Source organism: Hirundo rustica, chromosome 20 (genome assembly GCF_015227805.2).
Source record: "Hirundo rustica isolate bHirRus1 chromosome 20, bHirRus1.pri.v3, whole genome shotgun sequence".
Classification (NCBI taxonomy): domain Eukaryota; kingdom Metazoa; phylum Chordata; class Aves; order Passeriformes; family Hirundinidae; genus Hirundo; species Hirundo rustica.
In genome coordinates this window covers 981,964-1,004,284 of record NC_053469.1, presented here as the reverse complement: position 1 = coordinate 1,004,284, position 22,321 = coordinate 981,964, and the positions used below count along the sequence as shown (strand labels likewise).

The window sequence follows — 22,321 nt, the reverse complement described above, 5'->3', positions numbered from 1 at the left end:
GTCCCACGGCTCCTCAGCCTCTGCCTGGCCCGGGGCCGCCCCACGCCCCACCGGCAGCGCTGGCCCTGCTCCGCCGTGAGCTCTCCTTGCTGCCGGGGGAGCTGGAGCAGGGGGATGGGAACGAGCCCAGCTTTGCCCGTCCAGCCGCGCCCACGCTCCCGTGCCAGCGAGGATGGCAGCACCCCTGAGCTGGGGCAGGGCTGGGCCCCGAGCACATGCACTAGGGAAGCCAGCAGCTGGCTTCGAGCCTTTTCTAAACCAGCTGACATCAATAGCATCTTCTGCCGTTCAGGACAAAAATCCTCTCCCTGCTCCTGCTTGGGTTCCTTCCCGGCTGGCCTGGCCCCGTGCCAGCTGGGCGCTGCTTTCCTTCCCTCTTCTCCTATTACCTCTGGAGTGTTTAGAACATAGAAAATCTGGTGGGGTTTTGCTGATTATGACAACAGTAAATGCTGATTTTAAAGACAACCTCCTCTCCTTGTTGCACTGTGTCCAAGGGAAGGGGCTCCTGTCCAGCTCTGTGTGGCTGAGCCCAGCGCAGGGGTTTGGCCACGGTGCAAGGACCAGGGCACTGCCCACTAATTGCCAAAAAATGTTGCTGTTCCTGCACTCCCTTGCAAAGCGCTTTAAGAGTCACTATGGCAATTCCCAGCAGAAGTTTGATCCGATCTGGAGTCCCCAGAGCCCTGAAGCAAAGGCAGCAGCAGCCCCCTGCCACAGCCACGCTGTCCTGGTCCCACAAAGGCAGGCGACACCCCAGGGGTGTGCCCACAAACACCCAGCCCTCCCCATGCCAAGCACCAACACCAGGGTTAGAAAACCAGCCAAAAAAGACAAAGTTTGTCGGTTTAAATGAACTGCAAAATTTATTACAGTGGTTTGCTCCTGACAAAGAAGTCGGTAACCTTCTGCCTGGGAAGGAAGGGGGAGGAGTGGGGAAGGGCAGGGATGAGAGGGAGGAAAGGATGTAAGAGACAGAGAGAGACACTTAAGGACACTTTTCATTTTCTGAAAATAAAACATCTTTTACCTCCCAAAACATTTTCTCCAGTTCTTTAAGTTCACAAAAAGAAGAAGGTGAAACCAAACCACAGACTTCAGGAGGAAAATGCACAAACGTGTTAAAGCAGAGACAAACATGCTCCTTCTTCTGTGTCTAACGAGCTCCACACACGGCGCGGCTCCGGGCGAGCCCCTGTGGCTCCTCAAGGCACCGGCTCCCCAGGCACCAGGACGTGCCCTGCCCTGGGGAACAAACCTGAACGACCCCAGAGCTGGGGGTCTGCGGGCAGGGGCTGTGCCGGCCCCAGTGGTGGGGCAGAGGAGAGCAGAGCACGGCTGAGACCGAGAGAAAGCAGCAGTGAGAGTCCAGCATGGCCCAGTTTGGGGGGCTGCGACCCCCAGTGCTCCCAGTCCTGTCTGCGAGCCCCGATCCCACGATGGGAGAGGAACAGAGAGCTCTTTGCCTGTCCCCTGGGGACACGGCAGAGCACAGGAGGGGGCCAGGAGGCCCAGCATGAAGTGCGGGACCATCTTCATTCCTCCTTACCCGCTCACTCAGCAGACAAATGCAGGGGGGCACTGCAGAGCTCCCCAGATCCTGGGCACGTGCTGGAGCTTGCACCTCCCTCGTGCCTGGCTGCTCTCTCACCACACCTGTGGGCAGGACTGAGCTGTGCTCTGGGCACTGTGGCTGCCACAGGACCGCTGCCTCCAGCAGCAGCAGGCATTAGGAAGATGCACCTCAGCTGAGGATCCAGCACGGCCCACCCCTGCCTGCCCTCTCCTGGCCGGGGCAGCTGCAGGACACAGAGCTGGCAGCGACCGGGACCCGGCATCTGCACCTTGGGGTCCTGGCACACCTGCGTGGGGCCGACACCTCCGGCCCAGCCCCAGCATTCTGTGCGGATTTCCTGCAGAAATCCTCCACCTCTGTGTTCCCTGGTGCCTGGAGACACCTCAGCCGCCACAAAACCACAACCTGGAGGGGTTTCACCTCCCCTCTCTCCTGCCCTGTGCACGAGGGGCCCTGAGACATGGGCAGGGTTGGGGAGGGATGGCGACAGTGAAGACACAGCTGGTGGGGGCAGCAGGAGAGGAGCAGAAATAGGAGAAAATCCGGGACAGGCTCTACCCTTCCTTGGTGCTGCTGAGCCGGGCCGGCGGGTGACGGGTTTGGGCACCGCTGGAGCTGGGGGTCAGCGCTGCCAGCGGGGCAGGACGGCAGCCAAGCCATGGCCCCGCAGCCTCAGCTGTCCTTGCTGCGCACGAAACCTTCTGGGACGTTTCCAATAGCAGAGGTTAAATAGCATCGCTGAGCAGGGCAGGGTGGGAGGCGCCTGCCTGCCCCGGGCACCGGTCCTGCCCCTGCTGGAGGCACCGGGGCGCGGCCGGGTCCTGCTGTGGCCGCTCAAGTCCGCTTGGCGTGCAGCATCTCGATGAGGAGGTTGTTGCAGGGCACCTCCCCGCTCAGGTGCTTGTGGTACAGGTACTCCTCGGCCTGCAGGCTCAGCGCCCGGACCTCCGCCAGCCACAGCAGCAGCTGGCGGAACTTGTCCGTGGAGTGGGGGTAGTGGCAGACCGTGTACTCCAGCAGCGCCGCGTTGGCCTTCTCCTGAGCATCCTTGGCCAGCGTGTGGTTCTCCAGGTACTTCACGTCTGCGAGGGGGAGGATGGGGATGAAACGGGGCCAAACTCACCTGTCCGCCCCACCTGCACCACACTGTGCTGGGTGAGCCAGGAGGGACCCACGCTCCTGGGTCGATGTCAATGTCACAAATCCCTCGTGCGTGAAAACACGGTGCAGGAGGGGCCCGACCCCTTGTCCCCACCCAGCCATGGCTCTCCATCCTTACCCTACACCCCAGGTCTCCCCTGATGCTGAAGAGAGGTTCCAAACGCCCTGGCAGCAGGCCTGGAGTCTCCCTGCCCTCACTGCCTAGGAAGCTGCAAAGCCAGAAGGTGTTGCCAGCTGTGCCAACACATTGGGAGTCAGCTCTCCTTAATTCCTGAAGGTCGAGGAAGCGGCTGAATTAATTCCCTGATAAACCTGGCCTTTCCAATGTGGCAACCAGGCTCACCAACCTGGAAACCCTAATCCTCCACGCCTCGCCAGGGCCACAGCAGCTTCCCGTAATCCTGCTGCCAGCGGGGCAGGGAGCAGCTCAGCAGGCAGCGGCTCCGAGGTGCAGGCAGGGCCAGTGGTCCCTGCACCCACCACCACCTACAGCTGCACACAGCCACGGCCCCACACGCCTGCCCAGCACAGACCAAGCCTGGCACGGTCCGTCCAGGGCAAGCGGGTTTGGTGGATTTACTGTGCAGGACAAGGTACTTGGGGGCACTGCCTCGGTCACAGCCCCAGTGGCTCTGCTGCACACAGACCCTGATGCACGGCCAGATTCCCACTCACTGAGTTTGGGCACAGGGTCTGGCCAAGGCAGCTGGGAGTTTGGGGCTCCCTTGGAGCGATTGTGGCACCCAAGGCTGGTGCAGCCCAGCAGAGCCGGGAGCCCGGGGGTCAGAGCTGGGAGCAGAGGTGTGGCTGGGGGGACTGCGGAGCCCCAGGGAGGGGAGGCACAGCACAGCCAGGGGGCCCGGGAGCCCCCAGGGAGCCCCCAGGGAGCCGCAGCCTCGGGCCATGCCCACGGGCACTGCGGGGGCAGGCGCGAAGGGCACAGGTTGTGCCAAGATGCAGTGGATCAGGTCGCCCTTCCCTTTTCACTCTGACGGCACATTTGCTCCTATTGTCTCCTGCTACCCGGGTTGTTGTTATGAAATCTCTTTATCTGCATAAGGTTATTGTGCATGTCATTAAAAAAAAAAGAACTTATATTGATAAATGTCAAATCTATCCCCTGAGTTGGCTCAACAATAGCTAGTTCTACTCGATGAACTCACCTGGTTCTCTGAAAGACCCTATTCACTGTTTAATTGAATATTTGAATAATCTTTTCATTCCTGCAAGGAATAAAGAATGTTGTCCAAATAACATTGACTCACTTCATTTAGAGACACTGCAGCAGTTGCAAAGACTGTCCTGTGACAAAGCCTCCCATCACACATACAGATATGCCTGGGATTATTTCTATGCCCTCAAGTGTTCTTCCTATTCACAGCTCCTTTTGTTTGGGAGAAGCTGCTGATAAATTGCAAACGCTTAAGGGAATGTGGGCTATAAAAGCCTCTCTTCCTCCCCTCCCCAAGAGTAGCTGCTTCATGAATGTAAGTCATGAAATCGAATGATAGGTCAATCCATTAAGGCTCTATTAAGCCCTTCTGTAGAACAAAGCTAACCTGTGCCGTCCTCATAAATATTGCTATTTTGAGAAGCCCTAATTTTAATTAAATCTCTTTACCTGCTCAGGAGAGAAATCTATTTAGAACTCAAATGGCAGCTCTTGTGAGCAGGGCTTGGCTTTGACTGTGCTGTGGCAGAGTGGTAAATGTGGAAATTCTCTTGTTAAAGGCAATTACATCCTGCACATAATACACAATCCCGTCCTCTACAGCTGAGCCTACGAGGGGCAAATTACTCCAAGTGAGCTCTGCAATATGGAGAGAAAAAGTTGCATTTGGGGCAAAATGATGTATGGGAAAACGCATCTATCGGATTCCGCGTCCTCCCTGAAAGCCTCTGCCCTAGGGAAGCGTTCGGGGGGACGCTGCTGGCTGTGCCGTGCCGTGCCGTGCCAGGGGACACTCGGGGCAGCGGCCGGGGAAGGTCCTGGCTCGGGCTGCGAGCCCCCCCGGCTCCTCCATTTCCCAGCCGGGAGCTGTTTGTGCCACACCTTATCACTGCTCGAGCAGCGAATTATCGTGTCTCGGTTCTCTGCGTTTCTAAACAGCTCCAGAGGGAAGGAAAGCTGAGGGAGGAGATGCTGCAGGTGCAGGACGGGATAGCAGCGCAGCTCCCACCGCTGCTCCCTGCGCGGGGGCCCGCGGGTACCGGAGCGCAAGCACAGAGCCAAGGCATTGCAACGGGCACGGGGCTGGCACGGGGACGAGGGTGCGGATGGAGCTCACCGCGCCAGCACCGCGCTCGGCTGGCACAGGGATCCCAGGGCGGGAGCGGGCTCCGGCAGCAGCGCCCAGGCTCGGCTGTTATTTTGTCTGGGTGAGGTGGGAGCGTGCCCGACCGCAGGCTCCGGGCTGAGCCTAATCGGGAGCGCAGGAGCCCCGGGCCGAGCAGGGGCCCGCTGACGCAAATCCCGGGAGATAGGGCCGGCCCGGCCCCCCCGCCTCTGTCAACACTCCTGTTTTCCACGGCCGTATCAGCGCTTGTTTCCCTGCCCGCTGCCCCGGGCGAGGGACCAAAACAGGCTCCGCTTGGCCAGCGGGGTGACAGCGAGAGCCCGGCCCCGCGCAGGGAGAGGTTTTGGGTCCCGGGGAGGGAGGAGGGACGGGCAGGTGCCAGCTCTGGCTGCTGGCTCCTCGTCGAAAGCGCCCCGTGCTGCGTGTGCCCCTCCGGCCGCGCTCCCGCCCCGAGCTCCGCACGCAGCGCGGCCGTGAGCCCGGAGCGCTGCCCCTCGCCCCGGCGCCCCCAGCTGCACTCACCGAGGCTGAAGAGGATGAGGAACTTGAGGCAGACGAATTCGTGCCGGTCCACCTGGAGCGAGTGCAGGTGCAGGACGAGCTCCTGTGCCCGCAGCACCAGCGTGTTCAGGATGGAGCCGGCCTGGGCTGCGATGGCCGACATGTCCACCTGCCAGGACAGCGGTGGCATCAGCTTTGGCAGCCCCAGTGCCAGCACAGCCTGCTGCAGGGCACCTCACACGGGGCAGGAGCCAGGACCAGCCCTGAACCCTGACTGACAACTAGGGGTGTTGAGAAAAAGACTGATGGGTGAAATGGGAGCACCATTTAAAACAGGGGAGCCCTTCACAGCGTGCTGGAATTGAAGGCACCACATCTCCAAAAGCTCTCTCCAGGGAGGGAAGGGGCCCCTCGTCCCATCCCACTGCTGACAGTACCGGGGGGCTGCTGGTCTCTCCATAAGGAACACTGTCCAGAGCCAGGAGCTGTGTCTCAGGATGGGACAGGGTGGGACAGGGTGGGACATTCTGCACGAGCAGACCCAGAGTGTAACACCACCTGCCTGCCCTACACCGAGCTGGCCACACTGGGACAAAGGAAAGAAGGAAGTCACTCCATTCCCCCATGCAGCCCCTGCCCGTCCCCACTGTCCCTCCACAGCCCCACCACAGTCCCAGAGGCCGTTTCTCACCTCCTGGCCAGTGACCAGCAGCACGCTGTGCTCCTTGCCATGCTGCAGCTGCCGGTAGATGTGGTCAAACACCAGCAGCTCACTCCAGCAGTTCTGCAGCAGCTTCATCTGGTCACCCACCTGAAACAGAGCGGGAGCAGCACGGCTGACACCCACTGCTGCAGTGCACGGCACCCGCCCCGTGCCTGCCAGGCATCCCATGGGATGGGGGTCCCCTGGGGTGAGCATGGAGAGCTGGAGCTGCACCCCAGAAAGGGAGACCCTGGGCTGGAGGAGACGAGATGGGCAGGTGGCTTTGCAGAGCTGGCTTCAAAGCAGCTCAACATGTTTCAGTGGCACTTGCTGGCTCTTATCTGCACCGGTCTTCCCCCACCGGGCACAACCTCCTCAAATCGCACACAAATTTTAACAAAATGACTGCGGGAGGGACACGCACAAAGGGCCTGTGTGTCCAGACAGCCCCTCTGGATACTTTAAAATGAAAGAAGGCCGTGCCCATCCTCGACTCCCTGCCCAGGGTGGCAGGTCACGGGGGGCAGCAGGGCCGTGGGGGAGCGGCCGGGCGCGGGACATCGCTGAGCCCTGCAGCTGCCAGCCCGGCACTGCCCACGCACCAGCACACACACTCACGGTCACGTGCACCTGTGCAGGTGTGCGTGTGCCCAGAGAAACACCTGGACTGTCCCTGTGAGGTGCACGGGCCACGACACCGGCTGGAAGGGTCCCCAAGGGCCTCGCAGGGCACGGGGACTGCGGGCAGCACCCGTGACCAGTGGGATGAGCTGCCAGAGCCAACAGCTGCGTTTGGAAGAGCCAAAAGCCCCCGGAGCTGTGGCAGGATGTAGGGCACGCTGCCTTCCCTGCTGTCCTGATGAGAACCACCATGGGTCTCTGGCTTCATCCCCTCTGCACTGCTCTCTGCTGAACCCCGACCCCTTTCCACAAAGAACTGAACTCCTGCCCAGCCTGGACTCTCCTCCCCTGCAGGGCCGGTGTAGGGAAGGGGTTGGGATTGCGGTCCTGCCTCCACTACCGCCCTGAGGAGCAAACCCAGTGCCAGCAGCCGAGCTCTGCAGGGCCATTGTGCTCCCTCGGTAATAGAGGGAAGACAGATGCAGCATCACAGGGCTGGATAATGCCCTCGTTCTGCTGAAGAGGCTGCAATAAACCCGCGCTGGGAGATTGCAGAAGCAATAGAAGCCAGATGAGAAAGAGCTTTATGGTCTCAGAGCCGGCGCTCCCCGCGAGCCGCCCAGGTTTGTGTCTCCAGGGTGGTGGGTGGCCAGAGCCGGTCGAGTGGCAGCAGGGAACCAGAGGAGGTGGGAAGGCAGTGACGGCTGCTGGGCTGTGGCACCGCTCCTGCCCAGCTGCTCCTGCCCAGCCGCAGGGCCGTGGGCACCGCGGGGCTGCCGAGGCCACGCTCGCCCCTCATCCCTACACTGGCCCTGCAGGGGAGGAGAGTAGCCCAGCACTGCAGAGCGTGAGGCTCCCGGTCAGCCGCTCAACAAAACCCTGGGGAAAAGCTCATTCTGCACTAAACCAAAATGGAGACTTTGTGCACCCGTGGTGACCCGTGCCAGGGGGCCGGTGGCCGGCGGTGACGGTGGCCAGCCCGGGCAGGGAGCTGGGGCCAGCCCAGCTGCGCGATCCCGAGCGGTGCCGAGCGCCTCCGCTCTGGCTCAGTCAGGGCGTTGTTTTGGAAGTTCTTTCCTGTGCCTCATTCCTGAGCGGGATGAGCTCCAGAAGAGACAGAGAGAAGGTTTCGCCTTGAAAACCGTTTTAAAAAATCAGCTTTTCCAAAGAAAGCCCTTCGACAACTTTGAAATCTTATTTTTGTCCTTTAAAAGTTGCTAATCAGCTTCTCCCAAACTCTGAGGGGTGTCTGGCTCCCTCCCTGAAGCCCCCTCGGCAGCACATTTCACCCTCCACGGCTGCTGCAGGGCTGCCCCCTTGCCAGCACGCTCCGACGCGCTGCGGTGCTCCCTGGGAACATCGCAGTGCACCGGAGCCACGTGGCCATGGCATGGGGGGAACGTGTTTGGGGGCAGGGCGGGGCGGGCTGGGGGCTCTGGGGGCCAGCCAGAGCTGCCTGGGGTGTGTGGGGTTGTCCCCAGAACCAAGTTGGGCATCCCCAGAACCAAGTTGGGCACCCCCAGAACCAAGCTGGGCGTCCCCAGGGCCAGGCTGGGTGGCAGGAGCAGCCCCCACGGCCCCGCTGTGGCACTGAGGCTCTGCTGCAGGGGGGCTCAGGCTGGGGGTCACCGGGCTGCCCCCCACCCTGGCCTGGCCTGACAGGAGCAGGGGGCTGCTAACGGAGGGGCACTCAGAGACAATCGATCCTCCCAGCGAGGCGGCAGCGCGCACCCTCGCCGCTAAAAGTTAAGCAAAGGATCTTCCTCTTTTAATGTCAAGGCTTTTCCTTGGAGTGCTTTATCAAAGGCCTGATGCAAGCTGTCTTTGAGAGGCAATCCTTATCTTTTTTTTTTTAAAGCGAGCATTTAACCCATTCACAAAACACGTAGTAAAACCCTCCCCGCACTGGAAGAGCAATCCCTGGTGGGCTGCAACCCACGGAAAATGCAGCTGTCTGTGGGAAAGGGTCTGGGAGGGCACCGGAGGGAGGCAGGGCACTCAGAGACAGGGATGGTGCTGCCCAGGCACAGGGCTGCAGGACCTGCACGTGGGTGCAGTTTTAAATCTTCTGCAACCTTCCCTGTGCCGTCATTGGTACAAGGTAAGGAAACCCCAGCAAGTGTTGGGGCTCCCCAAAAATGTGCCCAGGCCACGCAGGGCTGGTACAGCCCCACAGCGCTCACTGCTCCCTGCACGGTTCAGGGCAGCCCCCAGGTGGGTGCCACTGCTTTGGGAAGGAGAGTGACCCAGCAGCAGCCCTCCTCTGGCAGCAAGCTCTGAGCTGGTGCCAGGACATCCATCCCCAACCACGGGCACAAGCAGCGCTCAGATGCCCCCAGCCTGTCCCCACCACACAGATGCTCTCCAGGCCTCCTCCTGGATCTCAGGAGCAGGATTTGCACCACAGCCCTCTGGCAGGTGCGTGGCACATGTCAGCACCCCGAGCAGCCCCAGCTACTACTGAGTGCAAGCAGGAGCCATCACCTTGGCTACTGAGAAGCGTGAATGTGGATTGGTGTCCACCAGCCACCCGCAATGGAAAACCCACACGTGTTAATGGCCAGTGCAGATCCCCATTGCCCTGCCCCGATACCACCACGATGTGCATCTTGGAACAAGCAACCATCAACACCAGCGTGGCTAGCCCAGGATGCCACCTTCCTGCTGCCCCCACGCTGCTGCAGCCCCAGCTGTGCGGGCACCACGGCTCTGCAGGCAGGGCTGCGCTGGCCGGGACGTGTCACATTTCCCCCAGTGCATGGGACGCCAAACATCGCTGCAGCATCCACGACCAGGAGGAGATTTCAGATCTGCCAAAAACGCTCTGGCCATTGGCCAGGAGATGGGGTCAAGATGACCCACATGTTAAAGGCAGGGAAACAAATGGCTGCAAATAGGCTTTGTCGTGGCTCTGGGATCTCTAAGCACAACGGAAGGAGAGCAGCCCTGCAGACAGACCCAGTGACCACAGGCACCCCTGGATCTGTGGGAATGCCCTCAGCACCTTCCCCATCACCAGAGCTTGCCTGTGGATGGAAGGGTGGTTTGCCCCAGGCCCTTGGCACAAAGGGGCTGAGGAAGGGGTCGGCATCATCCCACCACCCTGCAGCTGCGCCGTGCCCCTCCACTGGCGCAGGGACCCACTGCACACCCAGCCCAGCCTGGCCTTCGAGCTGAAACCGTGGCAATTTGTTTAACATTCCTGCCTGCTCATCCCAATCTAAAGGTCACTGCAGCCCTGTGTACACAATATTGATATGTAGGTATGGCAGTGACACCTATATAAACCAGGCTGTGTGAGACGTGCGTGTATAAACCACACCGAAAGCAGACACAGTGTGAGCGTGCAAGCACGGGTGCACATCCCTCTGTCTGTCTCTCTCCATATACATATAAAAAAATTACATCTGAAAGGACAAAGTTGCCTGAGACTCACAACCCAACAAAATATATTTCACCCCCGGCCCATATTTTTCTTCCTGAAAAGATGCTGCAAATCTTCCCTCAGTCCTGACACATCTCATCTAGACTCAGTTAAAGTTCGTATTTATGGGCGTCAGCGCTGACCTCTTCCACCTCCGCCCGCGCGGCCTCGCGCCGCGGCAGCCTGGCCGGCCCTCGATAAACAGGCGGGCCCCCAAATCCCCTCTGCTGTGCAGCGTTATTAGTCTTGCCTCCGAAGGCCAGCGCAGTCCGTAATTCTCCTGCTGGTGACACGAGATGAACGCCGCGACATCAGTCTCCCGGCGGATTGGCATGGGGACCCTCGTTTGTCAGTGGCAGACTGACAGAATTACTGGCCCTTAAATGAAACGATATATCTGGGAAGTTAAATCTGTTTTCAATCTGACTGCCCCGCGCCTGCGGGCGGACGTGGCGTGCGAGCCGATGTCAAGAGGCCATTAGCCCGTGGCCCCCCTCCTTCCCCGGGCGCAGCGGTGGAGCCAGGGGGGCTCTCCCCAGTGTCCCCCAGCCCAGCCAGCATGCCAGGAGTGTGGAGACAGCAGAGCACCCATTCTGACCCTCAGCAGATTGCTAGGGTGGGAATGGGAATGGGAATGGGAATGGGAATGGGAGCAAGACTGGCCAGCTCCAGGGGAAACTGCTCCCATTCTCACTGGGCAAGGACCAAAGACTCGTCCTAACCAGGTGTGAGCCAGCAGTTCCCCATGTCCCTGTGGATTTGCTCCTTTCTCTCCTGTGAGGCCCCGGGGAGAAGCCAGGTCTCTGCTAACAGCCCTGTGGAAGGAGCACGGCGGTGCTGGGTGGGGTCAGGCAGGGCAATCCATGATGGGGCAATCTTCTCACCCCTCCCCTTCTCAGCTGTCTGCACCTCCTCCCCATGGAGTGCCAGCCTGGCAGGATGCCCTGGTGTCCCTGCACTGGCCTCAGCCCGCAGCCCTTCCCTGCTGGGGCTGGGGACCGTCACCCTCACACAGCCCTTCCCAGGGCATGGAGAGGGCTGCTGGCACCCCTGCCCTGAGGAGCCCCGAGCACCCAGCAGGGCTGGCCGCTGCCATCCATCTCAGAGATTGCGATGTTCCTCTCTCCGTGCTGGCTTTAGGGCAGAGCCATAAACCCTGCGCTAGCAGGAGTTCATTTACCGCCCCAGCAGCTGTTTGCTTTTATGTGCCAGGCAGGAGCAGGAATGGGGATTCAGGATCTCAGACCTACTCCTGCTTCCCACTGGCTGCTCTCCCATGCCTGAAGAAAAGCCTCCGCCCTGGCCAGGGAGGATGAGCCATGTGGGGTGTGCAGGGGGCAGCCCCAGCAGCAGCTGTGGGGACACCGAGGACACCAGACACCTCCGCGCTGTGCTGGGGTTCGGAGCTGCCCAGGGCTCTGTGCACAGGAGGGAGCCAAGGACGGAGATTCTCCCTCTCCCACAGGAGCCAGGGTGGGCTGTGGGGTCCTGCAGGGTCCTGCACCCCAGAGTCACCATGTGGATAAGGCAAAAGGCTTGAGCCCCCAGGATGGCAGTGATGGATGTGGGCACCCCCATGTCCTGAGCACGGCAGGGCACGTGCCCTGCTCCCAACAGGACACCGGTAGCTGTGCCCAGGTGAGGCACTGCCATCCCCCCAGAGTCCCACGGCGGGAGGAGCACACTCCAACACCGATTCACACAGGAGCAGCCTATTTTGGTGGCACAATCACGCTGACAATGGAGTTACAAGGCTACGCAGCTATACAGCTGGGAACTGAATTTACACTGTTTACAATATCTCCTGCGAAACAACAACCACCCTGTTCCCAAAATCCAGGCTGGACACTGATATGATTGAAACAAGCCTAACCCACCCCCACAATGCCATTTCCTGACTCTGTTCTGGCAGACAGGGGCTATTTTGGGCCACAAGGCTCGGCCACACTCAGCCCCATGGCACCCATGGCACAGGGAAGAGCCTGGTCCTGTCCTACAGCACAGTCCCACCGGAAGAAGGTGATTTTAGCCAGAGCCAGGCAGCACAATCTCATGCTGGAAACACAAGAAAGCACCTGAGTCTCATCACAGCTGCTCCAGGATGTTGCTCTCTGGGTTTTGGCCATGTTGCAAAATTTTCTCTCCCATTTTTTTTGCACCAGTTTGGGACCTAAGGTCAGCCCAGAACATGAATGGAAAATTTCTGAAAGCTTGGCAAGGTGTGCAGGATGGCAGAAGCTGCTCCAGCCCCGCTAACCCAGTAAATGTTCAGGGACATTTGCTAGAGGGATGCCTTGGCAGGATGGAGGTCAGCTCCATGTCCCCCAGCCGGGCACCCTCGTGGGCTGCTGGCAGCAGACGTGGCTCTGGGGCAGGCTTGGGCTGCCCCAGCTGCCTGGTGCTAATAGGACCCACCTGACCACATCGATTTTCCTCCTAAAGGCAGAGGAGAGAATTGTCTCAACTATAATTCCTCAATGTTACATTTTTCAATTATATCTTGAGCTTGACACCACAGTCACTCTGCCGGCGATTGCCTCAACACCTGCCCCCGCCGTGATGAATCTGAAATCGTTAGCCCCACACGGCAGTGGGAATGGCTCCAGCATCACTGCCAGGCCCGGCACCTCCAGCCCTGCCAGGGAGGTGGGAGCAGGACTGGGATGTGCCAGCGGATCTGCAGTGACGGCCCCAGGCTTGTGCCCACGGGTGTTGCCCTGTCCTCACAATGTTTCACCCTCAATCCTGCCCGCAGCCACATCCCGTCCTCACATGATGGCAGCCTCAGCCCTGCCCGCCTCCCAGAGCAGCCTCCATCCCACCAGCAGATCCTACCTCCAGCTCCTTGAAGAAGATGCAGCTCCGTGCCCACTCCACGATGGAGAAGAGGGTCTGGTCGGCCATCTTGCACATGAGGCCGAAGGTGCTGAGCTTCTCGTGCCGGCCTTTGCCCTGCTCTTGCTGCAGGCAGGACAGTATCCGTGCCTTCACCTGGGCCTCGTCGGGCTCCAGCTGCAGCAGCTTCAGGATGACCTCGGGGATGTCTGGGGGGGAGCTGCTGGGGTAGGTCTCTGGGTACATGTACGCGGGCACGGCCTCGTGGGCGTTTGTGTAGTGGTCAGGGTACTCGGACTTGATGGTGCGGTTGGGGAAGGAGGGGTAGTGGTAGCCGGGCAGCGGCGCGTGGCCGGGCACAGTCATTCCCAGGGAGGGCGTCCCGTAGGGGCTGCGCTCGTAATCCACGGGCGTCAGCGCGGCCGGGTTGGGCGGCAGCGTCTTGGACATGGCGTGGATGCTGTGGATGGTGGAGGACAGGCTGTAGTCGCTCTGCACGGGGGACATGATCTGAGGCACGCTCTCCAGCTTGAAGCCGTTGGCACGGATCAGAGCTTTCTTCTGCTGCTTTAAGGCACGGTCCCGCTTGTACATGGGTCCAAACTTGTTCCTCCCGCCACGCATCCGGTCTGCACGGACGGCTGGAGACAGAGAGAGGGCAGAGACTGCCGTGAATCCACATGGAGAGAGACAGGGGCTTCCACAGGGCACAGGGAAAATGCTGGGGGATGCGACTTAGTGGCAAAAGGGGTTTTTGGGGCACTGGGGAGACCACCCCAGAAAGCTGACAGCAGATTGTGTCACTCCCGGCCCAGCCAATGCCACCCTCAGAGCCCCTGGGGACTGCAGGAAAGGGAGACATTTGGCTTTCGCTACAAAACGAGCTGAGGAATAAAGCAGCTTCATTCCCCATAGGTTGAGGGGACAGCCCTTAAAGACTGAGCAGAGGAGGGGATTTGACACTCACTTTAGTTTTAACAATCCGTGTCACTGGACCAGCCCTAGGATTTCCTTGTTTCTGCAGAGCCTGGGACCCCAAAACCCCCTCGCCCTGGGGGTACCAGCCCTGGCAGGGCTCTGCTGGAGCATCCCGCTGGCTGAGTCCCTCTGACGGCCACAGCAAAGCAGATGTTCCCACCAAACAAAAAAAAAATAACCCAAGGATCTGCAAGCATGCAGGGGAGCAGGTGCTTGTCTGCAGAAGGAGCCTGTCCTCCTGCACTGCCCTGCTCCGGGGGCTGCTGCCCTGGCATCCCCCTGGAAGAGGCTCAGATGGCTGGAAGGCAGCGCAGAGGCACGGAGGAGCGCTCCGGCGAGAGCAGCCTGCAGTGAGCATCAAAGGCAGAATATCTCTGCTAGTTCGTGTTCCCGCTGACAGCCAGCGGGTCCCGCTTTGCCTCTCAGCTGTTACCTCTGCCTTTCTTTCGCCTACTTATCCTGGGGCTCACAGCCAGCCCCCCCGGAGAGCTGGAGCACCTCCCCAACGCTCCCAAGGCAGGCTGGAAAGGCGGGAGCGTGGCCGGGAGCAGCAGCATTTCCAGGACGAGCAGGAATGTGCTCCCAGGAGAGCCGCCCTGGCTTCCTCCCTCATTCTTTATTCATGAAAACAGCATCTCACTGGGAGCGGGCTGCCAGCGGCAGCCTCTGAAGAGAGGGGTGCTGTGGCCCCCGCTCCCGAGAGCCGGCCCACGCCCCTCTGGGCAGCAGAGAGCTGTCCCGGGGCAGTTCCTGACTCGGGTACGGGGGACGTGGCCACACTCAGCACGTGTGCACACCCCGGCCGGGGTCCCACGCTGCCAGCCCGAGCTGGCACAGGCAGGTCTGGCAGCCCTGGCCACACACCCCAGAGCCAGAGCACACCAAATCCCGAATCCCACACCCACCCGAAGCGACGCTATCCCACCACTGCTCCAGATCGGGCACAGTGACGCCCAGGGATCACATCCCAAAGCAAAGCCTGTGACCCTGGGCGAGGGTGCACAGGCAGAGACCCTCCTAGGGCTGCCCGCACTCCCACACACAGCGAGAGGTGCTCGCAGTCCGGTCTCACAAGCCCTCCAGAGGCAACTGCGGACACCTCCTCCCCTCTCCCGGCAAGAACACAAAGGGAGAAAAGCCCTTTTAATTCCCTCCTGCTCTGCTTTTCCTGACGTTTGTGCTACACTTCGGATTGGCAACGACTTGCCGTTTGCTGTGTCACAGCTGACAGCCGAGAAGAAAATGATGCATACTGACATCCAGGGCAGGGGGGCCCAAGTGGAGCCACCCAGGGAGCGCCTGCACCCCCAGCAACCCCCCCAAGCCATCTGCAGGTGTCCCCCGAGCCACACACTCACACGGTGGCAGGAGGGGTCTCAGCCCCCCTTCCCACTTGCACTGCCTGGCCCGCTCATCCCAGTGCGGAGCCCTGGCTGGGACGGGCTGCTGGCCAGGCTCTGCCTCCTTCGGCCGCCTCTCTTGGCCCGGGCAGGGACATGGAAGGTGCCCGGGTAGTGTCTGCAGGGTGCCCGGGGCTGTGGGCAGGGTTCTGCCGGGGCTGTGCTTCTCCTCCCGGGCAAGTTTCGCTGCCACCTCCCTTCAGGCACTTTGGGGGTGCCTGTGTCAGCGCTGTGTTCCCAAAATCAATCACCTTGGGGTTGCTTCTGTCTTGTGGACCTGTAGATTCACCTCCAAAGCATCACCTCAGATACCTTGCCCAAAAATACTAGGAGCTGAAAAAGGTGGTTTCTTTTTTACCACAAAAGGGACGGTTCTATGGGAACATCGCCCTTGGCTGGGTGATTGCCTCGTCTGCTCAGCTCTGCTAAGAAGCCAACAGCAAGAAAATACACAAGAAAAGGCTGTCGGGACAGCTCTGGGACCACAGCACCTCCGCGGTGCTCACGACAAAAACTGCTGGAAAGGGACAAATTGAGACCATGCCTTTTCCCTCCGAGTACCCCAAGCAGTGTCCCTGCCCGTGTGTTGTAGGGTCTCCAGCACCCAAATCCCCCTGCGACATCGATCAAAACGGCCAGAGCATGCACCGAGGGATTTAGGGCACCAGGAATTCCAGCCCAGGGAGAAGAGTGGAACTGGGATCTGTTTTGGAAGCCAGCCCCCGCCGGGAGTTTGCAGGGGTTGAATTTGCAGCTCGATGATGTGTCTCACTCCTGCGCTTCTGCTCGCAGGCTCCCACCCCGCGGCCGGAGCGGGCGGCCGCCCTGCCAGAACCGGAGGGACTTTCCCATTAACCGCGCTGTGTCCCGAGCAGCGAGCCCGGCGGGCGAGGGGCTCAGCCCGGCCAGGGTCAGCCGGGAGCACCCAGCCCGTTTCCACCCGCTGCAAAACGCAAACGATTTCAAGGGCGAAGTGGGGAGGGGGCGGCTGACTCTGGGGTGGGGGGCTCCTCCAGCCTCTGCTTTTGCTCTGCCGTCCCTTGCCAAGGACCCGTCACCTCAAATATATCTGATGCGCGTTGCAGAACCCGCAACACGGGCTCTCGGGGCCCGACTCTGATGTCGGGATCCTCTGCGCCGACAGGAGAGAGGCGGCGGCCGTGGGGCTGGAATCGCTCCCCCCGGGGCTCAGAAATCCGTTACACTAAATGTCACCCGGGGGAAAAATATAATTCGTGGTGCGTCCGCTGCAGTTTTATTGCGATCCCCATAATTTTTAAGGTTTTTCTTTAAGTCTCGGCTTCTGGAATTATGTGCTTAAGGAAAACAGTAATTTATTTGCTATTTCTCAACCTTCCTGCCAGGAAAAAAAAAAAAAAAAAAAAATCCTGGAAAGTTGAAGCCGTAGCAGCAGGAGCCCGGGGGAAACGAACAAAATAAAACAAGGAAAAGAAGGAGACGATGCGAATCAACGATTTTTTCCTTAACTTGGGAGGGGAAAACGGAATCGAAGCGGCGGCGAGACTGACCGACCCGGGGAGGTGGCGGCGGCGAGAACAGCGCGACCGGTCCCGACAACTGCATAGTCCCCGCGCAGTCCCGACACGGTCCCCGGTCCCCGCCGCCCCCCGCCCCGCCGTGCCGTGCCCGGGCCGTCCCTACCTTCCAGGCGCATCCCCACGGTGAGGCACTTCTGGAAGCGGCAGTAGGGGCAGCGCTTGCGCTGGGTCTTGTCGATCTTGCAGCTCTGGCTCTCGGTGCAGGTGTAGTGCTTGTTGTTCTGCACCGTGCGCTTGAAGAAGCCCTGCGGCGGCGGGCGGCGGCGATGCGGTGGGCACCGACACCGGCGTCCCGGCACCGGCACCCCGTCCCCGCCGCCCGCCTTCGCCGGCGGCTCCCGCCGCGCTCGGGGCTCCCGTCGCGGCCGCGCTCCCCTCCCGCCACCGAGCGCGATTCCGCCGCTAACGAAAACGGGCGAGAGAAGCCCCGCGGCCGGTCCCGCTGCCCCGGTCCCGCTGCCCCGGCCCCTGCAGAGCCCCCTCCCCGCTTCCTATAGAGCCCCGGACCCCTCTTCCCCGTGCAGCGTTCCCCTCACGGCTCCGGCCGGTCAGACAGAGCCCCGGCCCCGCTTCCCCGGCCCCGCACGGCCCCAGCCCCGGCTCCGCAGCCCCGGCTCCGCAGCCCCGACCCCGCGCCCCCCGGGCGATCCTACCTTGCAGCTCTCGCAGGTGAGCAGCCCGTAGTGGTACCCGGAGACCTTGTCCCCGCAGACCGGACACAGCTCGTCCAGGTCCTCATCATAGGAATAGTCCATCCCCTCCAGCGGCCCTGCTGCGGGACGAGCCGCGGTCAGCGGGACGGGATGGGACGGGGAAGGGCACGGACGGCGGCCCCGGCCCCGGCGCTGGGTGCAGACCGGGAGTGGGCGCGGTGGAGACCGAGCGGCAGGTGCGGGAGCCGGAGCTCTTTATAGCGCCTGGAAGAGCATCTCCATGTTGGTGCGGGCTCACGGCCAGCCCCCCGGGGCTGGGGAACCTCCTCTGGGAGAGCGGGCGGCTCGCGGCGGCAGGGACGGGGCGGGGGCGGAGGGACCCGCCGGCCCGGGGACCGGGGACACGGCGGCCAGGCTGGGGAGCGGCTCGGCCGGGCCTCGGCAGCATCAGGGATCCCCCCAGGGACTCCCCCAGGGACAGGAGAGGGGATCCGCTTTGTGGGAAGGGGCGCGAGACCCTCCTTGCTCCCTCACACCATCTGTGGGGAACAAGACACCCAGACTCCCTGGAGTGTCTGGCCTGAGAGAGGCAGGAGCTGCTGAGAGCCAGGAGTCTTGGGGCTGGAGCAAAATTGACCACGTCTGGGCATGAGCCTGCTCTGCTCGGAGCACAGCCCTGGACCACCAGCTCTGTCAGAACATACCCTTACACCCCCACCAGCTGCCCCTGCCAGCCCAGGAGAGCTGCGTGGGGAGCACTGGAGTGTGCAGCAGCTCCTGAAATCTCCTCTGGGCCACCACTGAGGAGTTGAGTTTGGACCTAGCACTGGCCCACCCCATGTGGAGCACCCACTCCCAACGGTGTCCTGGTCTGCCTGTCAGACAGCAGTATTGAATCAATGCCTCACCATTAGGGTTTCTTGATGAAATGTTGCATGATGGCAGCAGACCAGCACAGGAGCACCCTGGCTCCTGGCATGTCCTGTTTATCAGGATGCTCCCAGGCCCCACGCCGCGGCCTGGGACTTGGCCATGGGAGCTCGAGGCTCCAGCTCTGAGCCAGGCACTGGAGCTGGAGGCACTGGGGTCCTGCAGGGCCGACCCGCTGACTCAGGGACCCTTTGTGGCTGGTGCAGAGCCTGCCCCAGCATGGTGGGAGCCTGCTGCCAGCACAGCAGCACCTGGAGCCCCGCCACATCAGGACTGTGCTGCTGGCAGTGCCCCACAAAAGAAAGGCATGGCCGATGGCCCCATGCGGCTGATCCTGCCAGGCTGACCCTGCACGGTTTGTCTTGAAGGGCTCATCCTGCAGATCTCATCCCACCCAGCTCATCCCACACTCTCACCCCACACAGCAGCTGCCCACGGGTGCAGCGGGTGGGAAGCGGCGCTGGCAGGGAGAGCGGCAAACAGGAAACGGGCTCAGCGGAGCATCACTCCAGAGCCACCAGGAATGGAGCCCGGGCTAAGAATAGCAGCAGAGCAGTCTGCAGTGCGGGTCAGCCGCTGTCCGGCCGGGAAGGAGCGCTCCCACCGCCGGCAGAGCCCCTCGGCCATGGCCCCCACAGTCGCCATGAGCTCCCGGGGGAGCTGCCAGGCAGGCACGGAGCAGGACCTGCCATCCGGGAAAAGGAGCTCAGGAGGGGCTCTGAGCTGGGAGAACTGAGCAAACACTGCGGGGAACAAAAGCAACTCCGAGCCCAAGGCTGTGATCCCTGCCAGCGTGGGATGGGGACGGGACACAGGCTCAGCCAAGCCCAGGAGTCAGGGGGTCCCGAACGCCTCCCATGCCTGCTCCAGGGTGTGGAGTCTGCCTGTGCTCCTATGGGCAACTCCCAACCCTTGGGTGACCAGAGACCCCCAGGTACCACCAGCTGGGCTCCCAGAGCCCTTCAGCAGCCGGATCTGTTATTTCTGAGCAGCAGCTTGGCCACGGGGCCAAGGCTGTTGTGAGGCCTCGCTCTGCTGCCCATGATCTGCCGAGCCGCCATCCCCACGCCCGCTGACGGGAAGCGGAGGCCCACACACGACTGCTGCTTCCTCGCCAAGCCCTGCCGCGTCCCCAGCTCCGGCCTTGGCCGCCACCGTGCCGGGGAATGGCGGCAGTGGCTGGGAGATGGGTGGGATGGGGGCCGCGGTTCCCCCCACGGACACGTACTCACCGCGAGGCGGCTGCACGGCTGCTGCGCGTGGGGCCGGCGGGTGGGAGAGCCTCGCTCGGTCACCGGCCAGGAGCTGCGACCCGAGGAGCCTCCGCGGGGTGTGGGTACCGCTGCCCCGTCCACGGTAGGCTGGGGGATTTATGGGGACCCGTGTCTCTTGGGAAGGTGTTGGGGCTCTGGCTGCGCACACGCAGCCCCGGGCAGGACACCGGCCAATCTCCTCCCCACGGGGGCCAGGCTCAGCCAGGATGGATCCACTTCGGTGCCTTATTGGCTTCTGTGGCCACGTGACCGTGCTGAAAAACATCATAATTAAGCTACAAAACACTGCCCATAAACTAGCATTAGAAAGTGACAGCGAAGATAAGTGGAACCCCTGCGGCAGATAAGGTGCCCCGGGAGGGAGACCCCGCAGGGAGGTGGGGGGCACCAGAGTGCCCCAGCACCCACGGCCACCCTGATTTATGGCCTGGGGCAGGAGGGAGGTGGCCGAGGGCATGGGGCAGGACACCTCTGGGAGGAACGTGAGCTCACTTCACCCACCCAGCACCGGGATGCAGCTATGGCCTCCTTGGCCCTGAGAGGTCTCCTCTGCAGGGGAGGACTGGAGGAGGCTCCTCCACACTCAGGGCCCCATTCCCAAGTCCCTGGGGCTCACAGTGCCCGTGAGCAGCAGCTCCTCATTTGCCAGAACAGCACTCACAGAAAGCCTGTGCCCCTGGGCCTAGGCAGCCACGCCTTGGCAGCGTTTTTGCCACGTGTGATTCCCCATGTTTCACTGCCATGCTGGGTCCTACCCAGGAGCACTGTGCCAGCAGATCTCGGCTTCCAATTGCCCTGTGCGGCACAGGACCTGCAATGCCAAGGCAGGAGACTGCATGAGAGACCCTTCCATCCTGCCGGAGCGGGGGTCTGCTCTCACCAGCCATCCATCACCACGGTGTCACCGTGCATGTTTGCACAATGTCCTGCTCTCTGCTTCATCCCACGGTGACGACAGCCTTGAGAAGGGGTGGCTGCCCCAAGCCCCGCACCAGCCCAGCAAAGGCTGTGCCACAGCTCTGCTCTGGCCAAGCGGCTGCCGGGAGCCAGGCTGGAACAGCAGGACCCGCAGTCCTGGGCTCAGGGAAAGCTTCGTCCTCTCTCTGTGTCAGCACAGCCCTGACACGGTGCGACAGCGATGTGTCCTGCAGTACTCCCGTGCAGAGTGAGGGAAGCAGTGAGCCCCGGGTGCTGAGGGGAGAGGTGTGGGAGTGCGGGCTGCACAGCCCTGCTTGTTTTTTCCTTGCTTTGCAGCTGAAGAGAGGAGAAAAACTAATGAAAACAGAGCTCTGGAAGAAGCGCCAGGCCTGGAGTGGCTTCCGCCCCGATCCCCAGCAATTATCAGCCACATGCCAGATGTTCCGATGCGATGCCAATGTCAGAGAAAATAAATCTGTGTCAGGTTCAAGGTCCCTGCCGGGCCGGCACGCAGCGGCTCGCGGCTCAGCGCCGCACGAGGCGGGACAGAGCTGCGGGCCGGCCGCGGCCGCTTCCTCCTGCCAGGCATTGTTCCCCTGGGAAGCCCCGGCCTCACACCGGCCACTTGCTATTTTTGCAGCAAGGTGCTTTCGGGGGTAAATACGTCCCTGCCGGCCTTGGGCACTTTCCTCTGCGCGGGCGCTGGCCAAGGCTGTGGTCAGGGCCGGCGCACGGGCCGCGGGGCAGCGCGGCGGGGCCTGGTGGCGGCCTGAGCGTGGGTTCCGGAGGGTGGGTTTGGGAAGGCCACGCCGGAGTGGCTGCGCAGGCACCAGGCAGAGCCGGCTCTCGGCAGCCTTAGGGGTTCCTAGGGACAGCGAGGAGGTACAGACAGGTGACATTTTGGAAACCCAGCACCTAGGAGGGAAGGATGAGGTGGGTCTGGCTTCCGGCAGCACGGGATGCGCTGGGGAGGCGACGTTCAGGGCTGGGGATAGGCCCCAAAGCTGCTGCCCTGAGCAGAGTTGTCCTGGCCAAGGGAGCGGCACAGTTCTGTGCCCTCGATGGGCCCAAGCATTGGCACATCTTGCCACCAAAGCTCCAGCTGTTGGCTTGGAGGCTGCCCTGCACCATCTCCTTCCCTCACGGCCACGGCGCAGCCGGAGCCTGCGGATCCGCACCACCCGCTGCGGGCCGCCGTATGCTTTGGCTCCTCGCTGGTGCTTAGCCTTGATGCTCAGCAAAGCATATCTCCTGCTCGGATTTTATCTCCATCCACTCAGCTTATCGGCGCGGGGCAGCCCTCCTGCCTGCGCCACGTTCCCGGAGCGTGCCTGCAGCAGGTGTGGCCGGCACTACTGTTTGCCAAACGCCGCTGCCTGCCCGCAGTCCCTGACTCCAGGGCCCGCGCTGATAATGCGCGCGCGGCGAGGACTTTGGCGATAGCGTTCCCGGTGACATTACCTTGTCCCCCGCATTCTTCCGATGCCACAC

The 22,321-nt window shown here is 61.7% G+C and overlaps 1 protein-coding gene across 2 annotated transcripts; it reads right to left on the bottom strand.

The window, feature by feature from the left end:
• Positions 1 to 847: 847 nt before the first annotated feature.
• NR5A1 (nuclear receptor subfamily 5 group A member 1) lies at positions 848 to 20,092 on the bottom strand. Of its 2 annotated transcripts, none has more exons than XM_040083464.2 (7): positions 19,871 to 20,092; positions 17,709 to 17,827; positions 17,159 to 17,300; positions 13,119 to 13,759; positions 6,227 to 6,346; positions 5,557 to 5,704; positions 848 to 2,658 (listed from the first exon to the last, which is right to left on the bottom strand). In XM_040083464.2, exons 2-7 carry the CDS (start codon positions 17,808 to 17,810, stop codon positions 2,411 to 2,413), a joined length of 1,401 nt encoding a protein of 466 aa, XP_039939398.1. In that variant the 5' UTR covers positions 17,811 to 17,827; positions 19,871 to 20,092; the 3' UTR covers positions 848 to 2,410. The 2 variants fall into 2 exon arrangements, with proteins under 2 accessions (XP_039939398.1, XP_039939399.1); XM_040083465.2 differs by having other exon boundaries at positions 17,709 to 17,824.
• Between the last annotated feature and the right edge of the window lie 2,229 nt (positions 20,093 to 22,321).

Coding starts and splice junctions, on each gene's coding strand:
- NR5A1 (XM_040083464.2), bottom strand. CDS start 17,810: ATGGACTATTCCTATGATGAGGACCTGGACGAGCTGTGTCCGGTCTGC. Junction 13,760..17,158: donor CGTGGGGATGCGCCTGGAAG/GTAGGGACGGCC, acceptor CTCTGTCTCCAG/CCGTCCGTGCAGACCGGATG. Junction 6,347..13,118: donor TCTTCTTCAAGGAGCTGGAG/GTAGGATCTGCT, acceptor GCTCTGTTTCAG/GTGGGTGACCAGATGAAGCT.